At 44.6% G+C, this 21,543-nt stretch overlaps 1 protein-coding gene across 1 annotated transcript in view; it reads left to right on the top strand.

The window, feature by feature from the left end:
* Window positions 1-21,543, top strand: part of LOC118851194 (plasma membrane calcium-transporting ATPase 4-like) — a 52,294-nt gene that overhangs the window by 15,399 nt on the left and 15,352 nt on the right. Inside the window, exons 6-18 of the mRNA XM_036760703.1 lie at window positions 766-801; window positions 2,413-2,568; window positions 6,108-6,322; window positions 6,693-6,935; window positions 7,553-7,794; window positions 10,639-10,867; window positions 11,819-11,998; window positions 12,301-12,388; window positions 12,828-12,934; window positions 15,640-15,831; window positions 16,341-16,554; window positions 16,705-16,916; window positions 18,590-18,697. Coding sequence (XP_036616598.1) covers window positions 766-801; window positions 2,413-2,568; window positions 6,108-6,322; window positions 6,693-6,935; window positions 7,553-7,794; window positions 10,639-10,867; window positions 11,819-11,998; window positions 12,301-12,388; window positions 12,828-12,934; window positions 15,640-15,831; window positions 16,341-16,554; window positions 16,705-16,916; window positions 18,590-18,697 — 2,222 coding nt within the window. The remainder of the gene's footprint in view (window positions 1-765; window positions 802-2,412; window positions 2,569-6,107; window positions 6,323-6,692; window positions 6,936-7,552; window positions 7,795-10,638; window positions 10,868-11,818; window positions 11,999-12,300; window positions 12,389-12,827; window positions 12,935-15,639; window positions 15,832-16,340; window positions 16,555-16,704; window positions 16,917-18,589; window positions 18,698-21,543) is intronic.

Genomic DNA, 21,543 nt, shown 5'->3' with positions numbered 1-21,543 from the left:
AGGCTGTGCCTGGAGATGTTTAAGACCATGGAGGGAGGGGAGGGGGTTTCTAGGCTGATATGGTATACTGAGTTTCAGGGTCATTTCTGGTTGGTTTTGGACAGGAACCTTTAGATTCTGGATGTGAAGGGAAAACAGCCTAACATCCTGGGAGCCATTTTCACTCCGGGATGTGTCTCAGAACCCAATGTGCTTTCTTCTGATGACATCTGCAGTTGAGAAAGGAAGCAGGAATTCGTGGGCCTGGACTCTGTGGGCCTAAGCAAAGATTCCTGTAATAACCATAAAGCCAAATCATAGAATAGAACCTGAGTTAGAAAGACCTCCAAGGTCATTTGGTCCAACTCAGAAATATTTTATCCCTTTGGGGGTAAGAAGAATGGGGCCACCTTGCCAGTTCTACCCTTCTGCTTGAGTGCCAGGAGTCCCATATTACCAATAGCCTTATTAATGCAGAAAGATTATCTGAGGATGTGTGTGTGTGTGTGTGAGTCAGTGTGTCAGTGTATATGTGTGGATACACGCATGCCTGCTCGGTATTCCAGGGATCCTACTAAACATGGGTATATGTAGTATGTTTCTTTTCCTGTGGACTCCCTGCCCACTTCCCCAACACTGATAATTGGGAGAAGGATGTTCTGCCCAACCCCTTGCTGGGCTCCTGTGCCCAGGCAGAGCCTTTACTATATTGAGGACACTTTTGGTCCCTCAATGACACAATTGGAAGGTCTCCACCTCCACTTTTTTTCTTTCTTGTTCAAACAGGTAAAAAACAAGGAGCCCCTGAAAATCGCAACAAAGGTAACCTTCTCCCCTGCCACTGCCCCACCATCCACCCACCTGCCCCCAAACCAGATCTCCCCAGCTGTCCACCATTCTTCCTTCCTTCTTCCTTCCTATGAGTCTGTACATTGCCGAGCTTGTGGAGACATCTGGAGGATGCAGCGACTAAAACTTTCTGGTCCACCTTCCTCTTCCCAACTTGAGCTGAGGCTGTAGTACCCTCTGCTGTCAATTTGAGGAGGCCACGACTTAGCTGCTGGAATACTGTGGGAGACTAATCTGTTCTATCCCAATGGCCTTTTCCCAAGTTTGATACTGGGCTTCTATGCTCTACAGCCTGATGTGCTTCATTCCCAGGAGAGGATGGTCCCTTATCCCTGCAGGGATTGTGCATTCACTGCACCCTCCTCCTCTTCTCCTGGCCTGGCTCCATCCATATTCTTTCCTGATGTGGGCTGCCTTCTCCACTGTTCTTCCCAGGTGGTATGTGGAGAAGCCGATCTTTGCACTTCTCTCTCCATATCTCCCAGTCTCTCTCCTTTCCACAGTTTGTTTTTCTCCTCTTGGTCAGAAGTGCGTTTTCTTTCTGGTGGCTGTGTTTTCACTCTTTCTCTGTCCTGTCTATGTCTGATGGCAGAAGCAGCCTCTCCCAAGGGACACGATATACATGGTCACTGGGGTAGAGCCTGAAGAAAGGGAGGGTGACAGGGATGGTTCTACTGGAAGACAAGACAGTTCACAAAGGTCCCTTCCTTTCCAGCCCAGATGACATTGATATCTAAAAGTAAAGCTGTCATTTTGTTAGAGAACCAGGGCTGCTCAAAGGAAGTGATTATCTTTATTTTTAGGCTTATTATAAACCTCTTTTCAAAAATGAATAAAACAAACTGGTCTGTGTGTATTTTCTCTCTCTCTTTATCTCCCTTATGCTTTTCCAGTGGAACCCTCATACCAACTACCTTGTAAGGGACTTGGCTCCAGGGTTCCTTTTATGTTTCCCTTCCCTCATGGGGTGCTAACCAAGCATTCCCAGCCCCAACTTATATTGGAAGGGCCTGGAGATGCCCAGCTTTGTGATCCTACTTGTTTGTTTTTTTTTTTAATGACTTCATGTATGTGGGGAGGGAGGGAAGCATTTCAAAACAGAATCCAAATTCCAATGTTCCTGGCATGTTTGCCTACTGCCTACTATTTCAGTCATACTCTGTATTTCCAGAGTTCATCCATCCTGAACCCTGGCTTCTTGGAAGGATGGTTTGAAATTTTATACTGCATTAATGTGTGTAAATACACACACACATATTTAAAATGAATAGAGTAATATGCTACAATAAATCCAATTCTGGATGCTGAGCTAGTGTGGGAGGCTTATGCCCTGCTCTGTGTCTTGCTCCAAATGATGTGATCAAAAATCCCTATTGGCTGAACTCAAACACCCAGCCCTCAGGTGGGATGGGACAGGCTGGCCTCAGAGTATTGGTGAAGGTCCCAGAGCTGGTGCTGGCTGTCCAGCACCAACCTGTGTTTCAACAAAACAGGCAGAAGGGCGCCTTGCTTTCTTGGCCCTAAGCTGCCTAGTCATCTGTGCTCCCGAGACTCTGGTTAACCTGCTATTTGTGTGTGTTCCAGCTAAGACCGAACATGGTGTGCCTCCAGAGATCCAGCCCCTGAAGAGCCAAGAAAGGATAGAGGAAGAAGAGAAGAAGAAGAAGAAGAAGGTGACCAAGGAAAAGTCCGTGCTACAGGGCAAGCTGACACGCTTGGCTGTTCAGATTGGGAAAGGTGGTAAGTAGGTTGAACTGGCTGGGGGCCAGCTGGGGCAGAAGGGAGAGAAAAGGAAAAACTGTAGAAAATCCTATGAGTCTTTCTTCTACCACTCTCCCCACCCACATACCACAGACAGGCCAACTCAGAAACCTGAATGTCTATTGTGAACAAGGTGATGAGATAGCTCTACTGCCAATGCCCTTTGGAATTGACATCACTTCCCCTGAGGTGCAATTATCACCAATAAAGAAGGTTCTGGAGTGCATCTGAGCCCTCAGAGCCAAACCTGAGAACCAAAGAATATGACCTCTGAAGAAAAAGTTCACAGCTCATCGAACTTCAGCCCGAAGAAGGCTGATGGAACCCCTAGTAATAATCCAGCCTTGACTTCACATTCTCATGTGATAGAGAAGTCACCATGTCCCAAAGCAGCCCATTCTGCATTGGTAGAGTTCTTTGTGTTAGGAAATATCTCCCCTGTTGTGAGCTGAAGTCAGGGATTTAGGCTAACATGAAGTCTTTAAAATATTACTTCTGTCTTGTCAGTACCATTGGATATAGCTTGTAAAATCCTTGAAGATAAGGTTAGAATTAGCAGATTGGACTCTTTTGGTTGGTACGTGATCATGAATAGAGGGAGATAACAGAGTACTTGGAGAGAGATGTCTGAAGGAAATTTTTACCAAATAAATTGTCTGCAATAGAATTTGAGCTAGTACCCAAGCAGAAGGTTTCTCCAGCTGGCTTTCCATTACCTTGGTTGACTTTCTACTGTGGCCTCCCTGTATATCAAAAGGAAAGACTTTTCTCCTTCCAAGTCCTGGCCCTAGATTTTGCTCCCACTTCTCTCTCTGCCTGAAGGGAGTTTAGGTGGTGCAGTGGGCAGAGCCCTGGACTAGGAGTTAAGAACACTTGAGTTCAACTCCAGCCTTAGACACTTAGTAGCTGAGTGACCCTAGGCAAGTCACCCAACCTATGTTAACTTCAGTTTCCTCAACTGTCAAATGTGGACAATAATAGCACCTGCCTCCCAGGGTTGTTATACGGATGGAATGAGATAGTATTTGTAATGCACTTAGCACAGTGCCTGGCACATAGGAGGCATTTAATAAATACTTCCTTCCCTCCTCTTCGTCTTTCTCTGGCCATACTCCTGCCTTGGGTTGGGGTGAGGTAACTGGGGTTAAGTGACTTGCCCTGGGTCTCACAGCTAGTAAGTGTTGTGTCTGAAGCCGCATTTGAACTCAGGACCTCCTGACTCCAGGGTTGGTGCTCTATCCCCTGGGCCACTTAGCTGCCCCCATGTTCCTTTCTCTACCTCATCCAGTCCACTCAAAGAGTCAACAACACTGAAGATATAGAAGGAATCTATCTCTATGCCTTGGCACTGGCTTGGAAAGCACTACCTTCTCACCCCCATCTACTGAGCCTTAGTTCAGGGACCCCTTCCACATGGCATCTTTCCTGTTCTCCCAGCTACAAATACTTCCGTCTGAAAATTAACTTGTTTTTATTATTACTGTTTTTGATAATAGTAATAGCTAGCCTTTACATAACATTGTAAGGCTTACAAAGTGCTTTTCGAATACCTCATTCCATCCTCTCAGTGACTGGGAGAGGTGGGTGCTACTATTGTCTCTACTTTTACAGATGAGGGAACTGTGGAACTGAGAGATGTAGTCACTTGCCCAGGGTCACACAGGTAGGTTGGACTTGAACTCACGTCTTCCTGACTCCAGTTGAACAAATGTTTATTGATTGATTGATCTTAAACATCTAATCCAGCCTGTACTTCAACAGAATCCCATCTATGATATTCTCAACAAGTGGTTATCCATTGAGGATGCCACTGTAATGGAGAACTCACCACCTCCCAAAGTGGCGTATTCCACTTTTATGTAGCTCTAGTTGTTAAAAAGTTATTCCTTTCTATTGAGCCAAAATCTGCTTCCCTTTAGCTTCTACCCATGGCTACTAGTTCCACCTTCTAGGGCCAGAGAGAACAAATTTAACTTGTCCAAATATCTTTGGGCAACTGATATGTGCTTCTCCCCACCAGGCTTTTTTTTCTACATGTTAGCCTTATTCCTGCAGTTGATCATTAAATGGCAGGTTTTAAATAACCTCATCAACTGAATCTGTCTTTCTTAAACTCAGATGTGAGACATTTTTATGTTTATCCTGGTTACATTCGAATTTCTTAAATCTACACTATTGTCACTCTAACCTTTATACCCTTTGGGTCTTGATCATGACTAGGTCATCAACAGGGTAGCTATTTATCCCTCCCTGTTTATTTTTTTTTGGCGTGGGTGGGGGGAACAACTGGATGGTGCAGTGGATAGAAGTTCTCGGCGTGAAGTCAGGAAGATATCATCCCGAGTTCAAATCCAGCCTTAAACACATAGTAGGTGTATGACCCTGGGCAAGTCACTTACCCCTATTTGCCTCAGTTCCCTTATGTGTAAAATGAGCTGGAGAAGGAAATGACAAACCACTCCAGTATCTTTGCCAAGAAAACCCCAAATGAGGTCAAGAAGAGTTGGCTATGACTGAATAACAACAATGCCCCTCACCGTTTCAATAGAATGAGGGAATCTGCGTCTCACTTTTATTTTTGTATCCTCAGTACCTAATGGTGCAGAGAAGGCATCTATTTAATCAATACTTGTTGAAAGAAAATTATTGGTTTGAACTGAACATGTCTGTATATAATTTATTGTCAGTTTCCTATTTCAGCTTTTCTCAAAGGCCTTCTCTGTGCAGGGCCCTATACTAGGTGCCTCGGATATGGATTTCTTTGTTCCTTATGATTATGCATAAGTATAAAACATTAAATAGATACTTTCAGGGACTTTTCACCATCCCACATCCCTTTACATCATCCTTGAGCTTTGCCTTACTGATACCTTATACCCTTGCCATGGAATCACTCACCTAAAGGACAAATTAGCATGTAAAAAATAGCTACTGTCTTTTTCTAAGAAAGTTCCTGCTGACCTACTTGAGACCCCTGCTTAAAACTTCTTCTACCTCTAATTTCTTCTGTCTTGGATTTTACTCTTCAATCCACAGTCCCTGTTGTGGGAGAGTTAGGGCTATGTAAATGATAGTTAGCTATTGTTCCGTTTGGAGGCATAGAGTGAGATCAGCTCTATCTAGGCAAGTTAGGTTTGTGATGAATACCCATAAACTTAAATCAGAAACTAAGGGAAATAACTATGGGTGAGGAATTAGGCTCTTCTCCTTATTCAGCAATCATTAATAAAAACACCTGCAGCATTCATAGCACTGTACTAGCTACTAGTCTTTGTATTCTAAGGACTTATCCTAATGGATGAGCCACCTGTAATGAACAGAAATAGGGAAAGCAGCAGTCACAGAAGAGTATGTCCAAGGGAAAGGCTAGGAAGAGATTGCTGCATTACGAAGTGAATGGAATGAGTTTTAGGGCAGATTTCTAAAGAAAAAAGTTTTGACTCTCCCAGTTCAGAGTCCCTCATTTCCCAGTAGGGTTCTCTGAGTTCATTCTAATGTTGTTTGTATTTCCTGGACAGGTCTTTTCATGTCTGTACTCACAGTTCTTGTCTTGATATTGTCCTTTGTGATCAACACATTTGTGGTGCAAGGTCAGAATTTGAACACGGAATGCATCCCCATCTACATCCAGTACTTTGTCAAGTTCTTCATCATTGGGATCACAGTGCTTGTAGTGGCTGTACCAGAAGGGTTGCCTTTGGCTGTCACCATCTCATTGGCCTATTCTGTCAAGGTGAAGTACGGTCTTCATACTTCCTTCCTGTAGAACACTGAGGGGAAGGGAGGGTTCTAACAATACAAATCGGCTCTGGGGATGGGTCCTGTTCCCTCAGGACAGAGAACGTGCCTACCTCCCTTTCCCTCAGAGCATTAGATGAAATACAGCAGAGGGACACTTATCCTATTTGGTCATCATTTCAACATCTCCAAAAGACTTTGGTTCTTAATAGAACCTACAAAATTTGTCTTGGATTTTTTTTATTCAGAGAAAAAGGTTAGTAAATAGGAGAGAAGGGGATAGGTTTGAAATGGAAGTCACCAGCCTTCCAGTTTCTCTACTTAGACAAGTTCTGCCAATTCTCACAATTCTCTTCTTCTGGCAGAAAATGATGAAGGATAATAACCTTGTGCGTCACCTGGATGCCTGTGAGACCATGGGGAATGCAACGGCCATCTGCTCAGACAAGACAGGCACGCTGACTTTGAACCGCATGACAGTAGTGCAGGTGTTCACAGGGGACACTCACTTCAAGAAGGTCCCCAGCCCAGATGTCCTTGCACCCAATACCCTGGACCTCATTGTCAATGGCATCTCCATCAATAGTGCCTACACATCCAAGATCTTGGTATGCTCTCCCGTGACTCTAGGTCTTGAGTGTATAAGGAAGGGAATCTCTAAATCCCTAGGCAAACCAGGAAAAGGTTAAGTGACTTGCCTGGGGTCACAGTTCTAGTAAGTAGCAGGATCAGAATTCAAACACAGGTCCTCTGATTCCAAATCCTGCATTCTTTCCCTTGCATTATGATATATCAGTCCTAAACATAACATGTGAAGACTTATGGGATGAGTTTAGGAAATATGGATGTATGAAAGGAGTCATGGGCCCTTTAGGTACCTATCAGTTCCCAAGCAGAAACAACCTTTTGGGAAAGAGATACTTGCACTCATAGCAGAGAAAGTCTCACTAGCAGACAATAGATACTCCCCTTTACCCAAAAAATAAAGGAGAGTGTGAGACCTTTTCCAGAGCGGGCTAGGCAATCTGTGTGGGGGTTCAGGCCACTTGTATTCTTGTTTCCCATCCCTCACTACCCTAAAAAAACAGGTTCCATAGTTGAGAAGTGACCAGCCAGCTGGTCTGCCGGGAAACTAATGATCATTCCAGGTACCTTTGGTTGCCTTTTTCCCCCTCCCCGTTAGTTTGGAGCTTCTCATTTAGCCTCCATGTTCTTTCTTTTTCAGCCTCCAGAGAAGGAGGGAGGGCTTCCTCGGCAGGTGGGCAACAAGACAGAGTGTGGCCTCCTGGGCTTTGTCAAAGACCTGAAACACGACTACCAGGCAATAAGGAATGAGGTGCCAGAGGAGACATTCTACAAAGTCTACACCTTCAATTCATCACGCAAATCAATGAGCACAGTTATCCAGAAGCCAGATGGAACTTTTCGAATGTACAGCAAGGGGGCCTCAGAGATCCTCCTGAAAAAGTGAGCCATCCCATAGTCTACTTGACAAGGCCCTCCCTCCAGCAAACCTTCCATAGAGCTTTATCCTAGCCTTTGGGCAGCTGGAATATCTACACTGACTCTCTCCATTCCAAACTGGTATGTGGCTACATTTAAGGCACTGCGCCTCTCTAGGTTCATCTGCTCAATGGAGAGAGCCCTCCCTACTGTTCCCCTCTCCTCTCACAACCCCACCCTCCAGCCCCATCAGGGCACAGAAAAAGGAAGTAAGATAAGATGCAAGAGTTTGAAAGATAGGAACTAAACAAGGGGTTCTTCACCCTTCTTGGTGTCGTAGACCCCTTTGGCAGCCTGACGAAGCCTGTGAACCTCTTGGTATAATTATGTTCTTAAATCATAAAATACAGAGGATTCCAAATTTGAAATATATATATGCATACATATATCCATACATGCATACATATATATATGTGTGTATGTATATGTATGTATATGTATATGTATATGTATATATATATACACACACACACACATATATATATACACACACACACACACATATATATATATTTGTCATTTTTTACCCATCCAAGTTTATGGACCACCTGAAGTCTATCCATAGGTCCTACCTAGGTTAACAAGCCCTGAGTTAGGGGGAAGCCAAGGTTTTTAGCACTGTTATCCTAACCTCTCCCACACTGGATACAGTCCCTTTATGAGAGGACACCTAAGCTGAACCCTGGTTAAGAGTACAGTGGATTGAAAGTAGGGATGTCTCCGATGGTACGGTCATGAGCAGCAGCCCTTGCCTCTCCCCTCCTTTCCACTCATATACTTCACTGCCTCCTCTTAGATTTCCAGAACCTCTCTACAAGGAGTAGCACAATCCCTCTTCTAAGAGTCCTTTAGATTACTCTCTAGTAAGGAGGAATTCTCTTTCCTTTCACTGATAAGAAAAGCTTAATTACAAAGGGAAATTCTCTTTGGCCCCACTCCCTCTTTATATAAAACAGAGAATCTACCCTAATGAGCACTGTTATTGATAATGCCACCTACTTGGGGGGATATCAGGAATGTCTTTTTCTATCCTAGCCTCTCTTGGTTCTCCTGCCCCAGGTCAGAGCAGGGACTAGAGAAGGATAGCAAAGATGACCACAAGAAAGCACCTCCTAATAATGATTCTTTAAAACTGAGTAGAAAACAGGTTGTCAGTCTGCACTGGGGAAGGAATATCTAGATCAGAAGTGTCCAATTTAATGAAATCGCAAGTTTGGATCCTCTTCGTGTCTCCACCCTGCCCCCCCCCCAAAAAAGAGAAAGACCTCATTCACATTTATATATTCCTTAAAGAATCACAAAGAAGTTTCCATACAATAGCTCTGTTAGGTAAGTAGATAACATATTATTCTATTTTACACATTAAGAAACTAAGGCTCAGAGGTTGTGACTTGCCCAGGGTCACAAGCTTATCAATGTCAAAGCCTGGCCTCTAATTTAGATCTGAGTGTAAGACCAGTGTTCTTTCCAGCACATCAATATAGCTCTCTTCTTTGATACTAAAAGAGAAGGAAAAGAGTACAGATCAGCCCAAACCTCCAAGAAACATTTTCTGGAACTCATTGTGATTTCTTTTTTTCCTCCTTGGTAATGTGTTTCTCTTCCTAACTGTCTGGCTTGGGCTATAAAATCACTCTGAGCCACTCCAGTTAGTACCTTGTAGGGGGGTGGGAGGAGGAGAGAGCCTAGAGGAATTCAAAATATTGAGGAAAGCTGTCTTAGAAGGCTTACAGGGCCCAGGATTGGGGGTCTGAAGACAAGAGTTTAGCTTCTAGGTGTTCAGAGCCAAGCTCTGCAGTCTACTACCTGTGCAACATTAGGCAAGTTACTTGTCTCTCTAGGCCTTAGTCTCCTCACCTATAAAATGGGGTATTGCACTCAGTGGTCACTTCCAGCCCTGATACTTCATGATCCTGTGGACATTTCTTGCACGCACTTCATGAAGCAAATCTTTAAAGATTGATTATGTAACTGCAGCACCAGCAACAAATTAGTTTATGTAGCCAACTCTCTGGGGATTTATTTAATCAGAAATGGAACTGAGGCTTCAAAACAACAAATGAATCCAAAGAAACTGTCTTTGATAGACACAGACAGACATGGAAGAACACATACATAGAGAAGGATATTCACCTCTGTGACTAGCCCACAATCATAGGTCCGTGGTTTACTACCTGGACAGCTTCTATCCAGATAGAGTCTGTAGAGTAGGGGGGCTCTTGACCTGGAGTCTATAGAGCCCCAAGGGGATCCACAGATAAATTTCAGGGGATCCATGAGATCCATGAACTTGGATGAGGAAACAATTCCATCTTTATTTTCATGGTATTTGAATTAAAATTGATCATTCCTTCAATGATTTAAAAATTTGGTTCTGAGAAAGGGTCCATAGGTTTCCCCAGACTGCCAGAGGTGTCCAGATGAGGAACTGACCCGGAGAGTGACACTTATTGATACAGATGGCCATACTTGAATAGCGGTGATCTCAGCTACTCCCTCCTCCAGTGCAGATTGTGAACTGGCCATTGTGGGTCACCTCATAGCCAAACTGCTGATGATAAGTAGCTCTTACTAAGCTGGGCAGCAGACAGCGGGTACAGTCTCTTGTGTGGACTCTTCTTAGACTATGCCCATTGTCTGCTGGCCAGCTTAGTAAAACTTAGAGCTCTCATCCTGGCAATGGCTTTGAGAACCTAGGATTACTTCCATGTCCCAATAAGGAAACTAGAATAAGACTTTTGTAGAGGATAAATATCCATAGAGCCAAACTTTATGGGATGCTACCACTTGACTCCACCTTTTTGCCAGGTGCCTCTGGATCCTTGACAGGAATGGGAACCCACAGATGTTCAGCCCTGCAGAACGTGATAGTATGGCACGCAAAGTGATTGAGAAGATGGCCTGTGAGGGGCTTCGGACCATCTGTCTCGCTTACCGAGACTTTGAGGAGGAGCCTGCCTGGGAAGATGAACATATGATCCTCTCTAAGCTGACCTGCATCGCTGTAGTTGGCATTGAAGACCCTGTGCGCCCAGAGGTAAGACCTGTGCCCTCGCTGAGGGAGAAGGAGTCTTGCAGATAGCTATTGACCTTTTTATTTAGTATGACCTAGTGATGAAGGTCCCAGCGTGTCACAGTGACATTGATTCTAGCTCTCTTTTTTGCCATGTGATCTTACTCAAATTAACCATCTCATCCACCTCTTTCTTGGCCTATTTTTCCCCATTCTTTAAGAAGAGGTAATCTTATATCTGCTGTCATCACAGAAGGTACTAATGAATATTGAAGATGACATAGGTTGCGTTGGTGAGTAGTGAATAAGGCTAGGTTTTATTGGTTTTGCTGTGTGAATGATGGAAAATAGGCTAAGCTGAATCCTACTAGTGGGCCTGGGTACCAGCTTCACTTCTGCCTTGTCCACCTTAATTCATGAGTCTCCCGCTTAGGCAGCTAAATAGAATAGAAGAGTCAGGAAGATCTGAGTTCAAATTTGGCCTCTGACACCTTCTAGCTCTGTGACCCTGGGCAAGTCACTCAACCTTTGTCAACCTCAGTTTCCTTATCTGTAAAATGGGGATGATAATACCACTCAATGTCCCAGGTTGTTGTGAGGATCAAATGAACTCATATATTCAGAGTGGTTTGCAAACCTTAAAGCACTATATAAATGCTACCCATTGTTTCTGTTGCTGTTATTGCTTATCACAAGAAAGATTAAATACAGGTCTCTTCTATGACATTGGGTGTGCAGAGGAAAGCTGGTACCAAGGAGCAGTGAAAAGAATTAAGCTTGTGCTGAATATGCTGGTGCTGCTAGAGGGGGTGGTAAAGAAATGACTTCCAGGCAAGAAAAGGGAGAGTGGGTGAGGTCCAGGGCATCAGGGCCTCTTCTCCCCATGATGCCCCTGAGCAGAAGTGCCTTACTTCACTGGGTGTAACTACTACCTTCTCTTCATCTTCTCTCCCTCTCCCCCATATATTTCCATAGGTGCCTGCAGCCATCCACAAGTGCAAAGTGGCTGGCATCACTGTCCGAATGGTGACAGGAGACAACATCAACACAGCTCGAGCTATTGCCACCAAGTGTGGCATCCTGACTCCTGGTGAAGACTTCCTGTGCTTAGAGGGCAAAGAGTTCAACCAACGTATCCGAAATGAGAAGGGTGAGGTGGGTGCTGGGACCCCAGAGATTCTGGGACTTGAGGCAAGGTGCTAGAATAAAGATGAAAATGGATGAGCATCTATTTACCTGATCCCCAGATTGGAGAGGACAGTCTGGTTGATTCTACCATTGCTTTTGAAAGTCAGAGTACCCTGGATTTTGCAAAGGACTATGGGTTCCCAGGGTATAGTAGAAGGCTTGGGTTCTAGCCCAGGAAAAACTGAGTGCTCTGCAGTTAAGGGATTTTGCGGGGAGTCCCCTTCGTCCTTGACTGTCCCATGTGGGTTGGGGTTGCTCATTGTTGACAGGTGGTGCAGGAGGAGCTAGACAAGATATGGCCCAAGCTTCGAGTGCTGGCCCGATCATCCCCTACGGACAAGCACACGCTGGTGAAAGGTGAGACTTGTTGATGCAGGCTTATGTAAATCCAAGAGCATGGTGGGTATGAGCTGCAGCAGGAAGTCAGACCTCTGTCCCAGGCACCATTTGGTGGCAGATTCCTCTGCTAAGGGGAGAATCAGCAAGAAAAAGACATACTGTCCACCTTTGGGAAGCTCTTAGTCTACTGGGGCACATATGGCAAATGCGTAGGCTTCAAACAAGGGAAGATTAATAGAGAATGTCGTGCTCCGGGGCCCCATTGATTTTTCAGGCCTTAAGGCTACCACAGCAATGCTGGTCAGGGTATGGCCACAGAAAAGTCCAAGACACATAGGGAAGAAAGGGACGAGAAGACTAAAAAAGGAGGGCCGGGGTGAGACACCCAAAAAAGACTTGGTGGATGGGGATAGGCAGATCACTTATGACTCTTGTACTTAGCACATGTGTGTTACAGGTATCATTGACAGCACTGTGGGGGAACACCGGCAGGTGGTGGCTGTTACTGGGGATGGTACCAACGATGGGCCAGCCTTGAAGAAAGCAGACGTCGGCTTTGCCATGGTAACCAGTTCTCTCTTTGGCTCAAACTGCGTTCTCCAAACTAGAAGCCATCGCAGGTTTCTGGTGTCCTTGCCACTTCATGTCTCCTCACCCCCCCCCCCTTTCAGGCTCTTCCCTGGCTCTCCCTCTACCATATGATGTGGAGTAGAGAAAACTGGAGTGCAATTCAGAAAGGTCAGCTCCCAATGGAGCAAAAACAATCATTTCAACTTGTGATTCACCTAGAAGCAAGCCCTGCTGTGTGTTCATGATGACACTGTATACGAATTCATTCATCCCACAAGCATTTATGAATCATTGAATGCCCAGCTTCTGCTAGCCATCATGGTAAATACCAAGTATAAGAGAGTCTCTGTTCTTAGGAGCTTACATTCTAGTTGGGAAAATAAAGGCACGTTGGTAAGAAGAATGCTAATAGTACAAAGGATGACTAGAGGCAATAACTGGGTTCTACTGAAGGTCAAGTTAAGTGAAAAAGTGACTCACTGGATCAGGGCCTTCAGAATTAGTGGAGAAGTAGTGGGAGGGCAGAGAAATAAATGATGAGATAAAAGAGTGGACAGGCAAGCATATTTGAGAGACTAGCCTGCTTGAGTGGAAAAGGTGACGAAAAATGAGAGGTTAGGTTACCAACTGGGGTCAATGTATAGAGGATCTTGAATGTCAGGCTCAGGCCTTTGTTCTTCAAGTTTCATGAGACATTTACTTTCCACATATCACTTCTCTATTCATAACTCTCCATTGGCTTTCTCTTACTTGTGGAATGATCTGGCAGTGATGTCAAACTCAAATAGAAGTAGGAGGTGGGGTAGGAGACCATACATAAGAATCTCTGTGGGCCATTTATTAACTTAGAAAACCAAATATGAGCATTACCTATATTCTATTGTAATTTTACTTATTTTGTTACATTTTTCCCAATTACATTTTGGTAGTTCATGTGGGCTGTGTGTTTGACACCTCTAGTGTGCAGGGCAGATTGGAGGGAACAGACTGTAAGCAGTCTTATGATGGGTTAAGTGAAGAGAGTCTGGACTAGAGTGGTGCTGGTGGGGAAGGAAAATAAAGTGTAAGTGGCCATGCATGACACATATAACCAGGGACTTCCTTCACTCTTTCATATTCCTGAATGTAGCCCTCAAGCAAAAAGCACTGGGGAGACCAATGAACTGATGATCTAGTCTGATTAGCAAGCAAAAAGTAAAAGGAGGGGGGAGGTGGCCTGAGTTTATTCCTGAATTGATTAATAGCTTTCTGCTTTCACCATTCCGTCTCTTTTCCTCATTTTGAGTCACTGCCCAAACAGAATCAGTTGCCAAGGCCTACCAGGTCTACCTCCATGCCATCTGGCCACACTCTTAGCATCCCTAGTCCAGACGCTCATTACTGCCACCTGGATTACTGATTGCCATCTGCCTGGTTTTCCTGGCTTTCCCCACTCTAATCTACCTTGATATAACTACTGAAATATCCTTCTAGAGGCATGAGTCTGAGAGGCTCAGAAAAGTTCAGGGGCTTCCAATTGCCTAGAGAATAAAACACAAATTGCTTGTTTTAGGACTGTGCATGTAAGGGTCTGCATATTATTAACTCCAGCCTGCCTTCCAAGCTTATTTCCTGTTACTTTATGTTGTGGCCAAACTGACCTCCTGTCTCCTGACTCTGCATGTACACAGGATCTTCCCTCTCCCTGGAATACACTCCCTTTCCAAATCTTGCTAGTCCTTCTGAGGCTCAGCCAAAGGTTCCATCACCTGGGCTTTTTAAAAACTTGCCCTGATTCTCCCCTCCTCCTCCCTGACCCTCCCTCCACACACAGCTGGGTGTTCTGTCCCTTTTCCTAAGGCATTCTGAATCTCTTTTTTGTCCCCATTGCTCCCTATGCTCCCTAGAATGTGAACTTGAGGGAAAGAGCTTCCGTTTCAGTTTTGTATCCCTAGCACCTATCACACGTCTGTAATGGGCAAAATTCGCTACTAATTTTATCCATTGTTCAGGCCTTGATCTTCCCCTTTGGAGAATGGACAACATTTCTTTTCCTTTTTCCATTATAATGGAAGCTCATTTTTAGTAGGGATCATTTCATTCTTTGTATTTGTATCGCCTGGTACCTGGGGATTAACAAATGCTCATTAACCTACTGGCTGATGTCTACCAGGATGAAGGAACTCTCCAGGTTTTTGGAGAGACCGTGTCCTCCTTGTCCTGGCTCAGGTACTATTATATGTGTGCCCGGTGCGCCCTCTGGTGTCAGTGCCTGGTTCTGTCAGATGGGTTTCATGGGATCATATAGATTTAGGGTGGAAAAGGAACTTAGAGGTCATAAAGTCCAACCTCCTTATTTTACAGATGAATAAACTGAGGCCCAGAGAAATGAACAGACAAAGTCATACAGCTAGTACCTATTTTGGGGGATTGGAACCTTGCCACTGGACTGTGAGTCTATAGATTCCCAAAATTATAGAATGTTGGAGCTTGGAAGGAAATTAAGGACTATCTAGTCCAACACCAACATTTTACATATGAGAAAAGGAGGACCTGGAAATAAGATGACTTGCCTAAAGGCACACATTTGGTCTAAAAGCCAAGTCTCCTGCCTTGTTCTCTACTTCTACACAACAAGGGTCCTGATTGCGCTGTGGTAGGTTGTCCTGTTCCAATCCTTCACTGTCCCCTTTTTCTTCTGTCTCTCATCTCCCCCACAGGGCATTGCAGGTACAGATGTGGCAAAGGAGGCATCAGACATCATTCTAACAGATGACAACTTTACCAGCATTGTTAAGGCAGTGATGTGGGGTCGAAACGTCTATGACAGCATTTCCAAGTTTCTGCAGTTCCAGCTCACTGTCAATGTGGTGGCTGTGATTGTGGCCTTCATTGGGGCCTGTTTCACCCAGGTGCAATGAGGAAGCTCAGTCTGGGGGATGGGTCAAAAGGTGGATGGGAAATGGGAAGTATGGCAGCTAAGAAGAATAAAGGAGAGCACTGTGCTGCTAGGGCAGATGAGAAGCCCAGGTCACTTCTGTGACATCTGCTATCCTTCAGATGTCTTGGTGAAGAACTCCACTAATTATAAACAGGAGTTACTATGATTGAACAGTTTACTCCTTACAAAGCACTTTGCTCATAGCAATGTAGTAAAAGCATGTAGTGAAGGCAGTTAGAAGAACATCAACCCCATCTTACGTGTAGTAGGCAAATGGAGATTCAGCAACGTAACAGATGCCTTGTCCATGCTCACTGGTTGGGAAGTGTGTGGACTAGACCTTGGTTCCAGTCTCCAACCATCAAAGTCCAGTGCTGCTTCTGTTTCAGGGAGTAGGGATAGAAGGAAGAATAGGGCCCAAGAAGGGGAAAGGTTTATGGAAAAAAAAGTTGAAAAGGGAAATCCTTTTCTTCCTGCTAGGATTCCCCACTGAAAGCTGTGCAAATGTTGTGGGTGAACCTGATCATGGATACTTTTGCCTCCCTTGCCCTGGCTACCGAGCCACCCACAGAGGCATTGCTCTTGAGACAACCCTATGGCCGCGATAAGCCACTGATCTCCAAGACTATGATGAAAAATATCCTGGGACACGCAATCTACCAGCTTTGCATCGTCTTTACCCTTCTTTTTGTTGGTGAGCCAAGGCAGGGGTTAGGAAAGGAGGCCCCAGAGAGCTAGACTGTGGGGAGTGGGCAAGGCATTTTGTTTCTTGGCAACGAGGGTCCTACGATCCCACGGTTTCTCCTAACCCCCCTCCCAACCTTATCTTGTCTTCCCTACCTAGGTGAAAAGTTCTTTGACATCGACAGTGGGAGAAAAGCCCCCTTAAACGCCCCACCCTCCCAACATTATACCATTGTATTCAATACCTTCGTCCTAATGCAGCTCTTCAATGAAATCAATGCCCGAAAAATCCATGGTGAGAGGAATGTCTTTGAAGGCATGTACCGTAACCCCATCTTCTGTAGTGTGGTGATTGGCACATTTATCACCCAGGTAAGACAAAGTTTGGACAGAGTCCCAGGAAGAGAGCAGGAAGGGCAAGAGGCCACCCAGGGTGGTGTGGGGCTGAAGGTGGGACATCCTTTATGTGGGACTCCATATTCTCTCTGAACCTAATACAGAATGTGAGCAGTAAATGCAGCTTGGGCTGGGGGTTAAAAACTTTGTAGATTTCCTTGATATTGGTGTTGGTCCATCATTGTGGAAATGGAAAATTAATCTTGCAAGTAAGTACAAAGCACAACAATGCAATGAGATTTAACAGTAACATGAAGCTGCTGCCATTGTTATCATGCTAATCAAGGGAAAGAACAAGAGTCTCTAAGGAAATAGAGTTAGTATCATAGGTAAGAGGGCTGTACTTGACTTGGATAACACCCATACCATACCTTTCTCTGAGATCCCATCTTTAACAGTCTTTCTTTGCTCTGGGAATACAAAGGCAGGCTTCTTCCCTCTCCGTTTTCCCTGTGTCAGTGACATGGATTTCCAGGGTCCTGATTCTCATTATGTCCTTGGGTGTTAAACTGGTTGGAGAGAGCTGGGGGTGAGGGTGTGAGTATGATTTCCCACAGGAAATCTCATAGTACTCAAAGCCAGGTGAAGTTATCCTATTGACTGGCATCTCCATAGTACCCATCATGAGAATTCTCCCTGGCCACTGCTAGAACTGTCCTCATCCCTCTGTATCATATGTGTGTGCATGCACAGCTTGCACATGTGTGCATGGTGTCTGTGTCTTGCCTTTCCCCCAATAAACCTGAAATTCCCAAAAGGCAAAGCTCTCCTTTTTCTGAATCTCCATCTGTCCCACTGTTCTCCTCTTTTCTTTCCTCTCTGGTCACTTGAAACACGTCTTTGTGTACTAGTTATAGGGTGTATGGCTGATGTGCTTGTGGTAGACCTGGAAAGGAAGCCAGACAGTGTTGCCCACAACAACTGGGACTTAGAGGATCGTAAGTTAAAGGAACCTTAAAGGTCACCTAGTCTAGCCCCTTTATTTTGCGGATGAGGAAACTGAAGCAGAGACAGGGTGATGTAGTAGGTAGAATGAGTTGAAACCTTTGCCCACCTACTAACTTTGTGACCCCAAGCTTCAGTACCCTTATCTGTAAGGACTCAGTGGCCTTCTCCCCTCCTTTCCAGTGCTAAAGCTATGATCCTGTTGATCCTATAAAATCCAGAATGGTAAGTGACTTTCTTGCTCAAGGTCACACAGACAGTGAGCAGCAGAACTGGGTTTTGAAGCCGGGTCTTCTAACCCTAAGCCCATGCACTTTTTTTTTCCAATGACAAGGCTCACTTTAGGTCAAAAGAACTATGCTCAAACTCTGCCTGTGTAACCTTAGTTAGGCAAGTCACTCTCTGAGCCTCGGTTTACTCATCTATAAAATGAAGGCATTGGACTGGCTGATTTCACTTCTCAGTCTTCTCGAGTCCTGGCTCTGTCACTTATTAGCTATGTGATCATAAGCAAATCACTTCTCCTCTCTTAAGGCTCAGCTTTGTCATCTCTAAAATGATGAGAATGCTTCCATGACCTACCTTCCTGTCTTAGAAGGTTATGGAAAGGAAAGCACTTTGGAAATGGAAGGTCCTATACAAGCAAGAGCTGCCATTATTCAGCCACTCACCTCTGCTCTGGCCATGTCTCTTTTGTCTCACAGATCGTGATAGTGGAAATCGGGGGCCAAGCCTTTAGCTGCACAAACCTTTCCTTGAGCCAGTGGCTCTGGTGTCTTTTCCTTGGGATTGGAGAGCTGCTGTGGGGCCAGGTGAGTCACTTCTTCCCCCACACACTTATCCCGGCTATCTGCCCATCTAGTTTGAGGACACTGGAAGGGGTCAGCTCCTCAGATGCAATCACCACGTGTCAAGTGGTATATTTAGCACTTTTTGTGTGCAAGGGATAGTGACAAGTGCTAACAAACATGGCCACTGTCTTCCAGGAGATCGCATTTGGATGACCCCCATCATCTCTCTCTGGGATTCTAAGTTTGCCACTGCCATGCCTTGGCCTCCCGTAGAACCTTTGAAGGAAAGAGTAATTTTATCATATTCTCATAATACAACTATTTTTGAAGAATGTGTGGGGGGTAGGGGAGGGAGAAGAGAGAGAAGAGACAGAACAGAAAAAAGGAGAGACATTGCCCAACCTCATCTATACTCTTTTTTGTATTTATTTAAAATGAAGCCCAGTGGTTCTGTGTAAAGAACACTGAATCTGTAGTCAGAAGACCTGCTTTCACCTCTTACCTCTGATGCTACCTGTGTGACCTTGGGTGAGTCACTTGCCTAGATCCAGTTTCCCCATCTGTAAAATGAGGGAGTTGGAATAGGTGACCTCTGAGGTTCATTCCATCTTTATATCTGTGATTCTGTAAATACCTATATTACAGGAAAAAGACTAAATAATTTTGCATCCAGAAGATCATTTGTTAGATTGCACATATATGAACAAGGAAATGGAAACCAGAAAACCTCCTCCTCCTTAACATATTAGTTCAGTGCATTCACTTCATTAGTTACTTTATTGTTCTCTTGGAAGGTAGGAAGAGCCAGGCCAGAGAAAGAGTAAGGTTTATGGGGTTGAAGGGAAGAAAATTAGTAGTGAGATGTGGAAACAGAAAGTCCTTTGGGATGGGGATACCAAAAGATAATAATAGAAGGTGTGCACCCTGATGTTTTGAAGACTGTCAAGAGCATGAAATCTTGAGGCCTCCAAGGCTAGCGATTCATTCTTCCCAGCGCTAATTCTTCTGTACAGACTCATGAAACATCAATTCCTACTTTGCTTTTTTTACACACTCGTATGTGTAGGAGCCAATGCTGCCCCCTTCTGGTAGCACTCCTAACTTCTGCTTGTTCCTGCCCTCTCTCCATACTAGAATTTGACCTTGGGTCACCTAGTCCTTCCTCCCTTTCTTCAGATGGGAAAACTGAGCCTCATAGTACTTGTGATTTGACCAAGGTTACAGAGTTAGTATGTAATAGGGCCAAGATTTAAACTCAGTTCCTCTGACTCCAAAGCTCATGTTGGGTGCACTATCCCATCCTATCTAGGATTAAATGAATTCTTTTTCCTATAGTTCAGAGGGAAGATTGGACTTCTTCAAAAGTAACTTTTTCTGAAACCCTTAAGAAATAAAACTATACAAAAAGCATGGAAACTGATAACTTTATAGAGCCACGGAAATCCTATGGTAACTTTACTAAAATTGGGGTAGAGATTGCCTTTAGCTGGTGTGAATCTAGTTTGTTTTTGTGTCCTTTTCTCTAAGCTGTATTGTCTTACTGGAACACAACTGGATTTGAAGTAAAAAAAAAACAAAGTTAAATAATGAATACGTGTTAGGTACTATGTATGATAAGTGCTAGAGTTACAAAGCAAAAGCAAAAACAGGCCCTGCCTTCAAGAAGCTTATATCCTAATAGAGGAATAAATCATGTACATGCAAGATGAATAAAACTCACAACAAGCCTAGGAAGTAGGTGCTGGTATTATCCCCATTTTACAGATGAAGAAATTGAGATAGACAAAAGTTAAATGACTTGCCCAGAGTCACATGGCTAGTAAGCATCTGAATCTGGACTTGAATTTGGGTCTTCCTGACTCCATGTCCAGTGCTGTATGCATTATGGTGCTACCTTGCTACTCCCTGAATATATGGAAGGTAGCCTTAGAGGTGGAAGGTACTAGCAGCTGCAAGAGGTGGTACTTCAGCTGAGTCTCTAAAGGAAGGGTGAGGTACTAGAAGAGGCAGGTTAGAAGGGAGAACATACAAGGCATGGAGGACAACCACTGCAGAGGCCTGACCAAGATGGGACGTGGGAGTGTTTTGGAAGGAGACAGCCAGCAGGTTGGGCTGGCAGGGCTGGAGAGTGCATGGAATAGAGGAGGTATGTGAAGGCTGGAAACATGGGAAGAGGTGAAGAGCTTTAAATGCCAAACCGAGGAGCTAAGAGTTGATCCTAGAGGTCTGGGGGGCCATTGGGGTTGATCAGGTAAGTGCTGTGATATGGTCAGACTTGAGCTCTAGGAGGATCCCCTTGGTAGCTGAGAGTGGAAGATGCTTTGCTAAGGGGAGTGACCTGACTCAGGGAGAATGGTGAGAAGGCTGTTAAAACTTCTGTTCAGGTGAGAGGGATGAGGGCCTGAGCCAGGGTCATGGCTGTGTGGGTGCAGAGAAGATGCAGCATGCTGAGGAAAAAAATAGCATTGTAGAGCGTCTTGACTGGAGTGGTGGAGGGAGGACAAGAAACATCCTTGCTCTTCTGCTTAGGTCCAGCATGACCTTAGATGACTTCACTTCACTCTTATCCATTTCCTCATGTGCAAAATGAAGGGATCAAGCTAAATGATCTCTATAGTTCCTTTCAGCTCTAGATCTTGTAACCAAACTCATCATACTTGAGTCCAAGACTTGAGCCTGAGATATACTCAGGTGGCCCAACCACTAAGTGTGATAAGATTCTTGGTCCCTTCCCTCTGTCTCAGTCTTCTTTCTAGTCATGGACCCTTGGGTCCTCTGGTTTGAGCCAAACTACACTTCCACCTTTGTCCTTAAGGACTTTGTTAGTCTCTAGGTGAGGGAGATGTTTCTCTACTTGGTACCAAAGA

Source organism: Trichosurus vulpecula, chromosome 5 (genome assembly GCF_011100635.1).
Source record: "Trichosurus vulpecula isolate mTriVul1 chromosome 5, mTriVul1.pri, whole genome shotgun sequence".
Lineage (NCBI taxonomy): Eukaryota > Metazoa > Chordata > Mammalia > Diprotodontia > Phalangeridae > Trichosurus > Trichosurus vulpecula.
The sequence above is the reverse complement of the archived record's forward strand: the minus strand, read 5'-3'. Positions and strand labels throughout refer to the sequence as shown.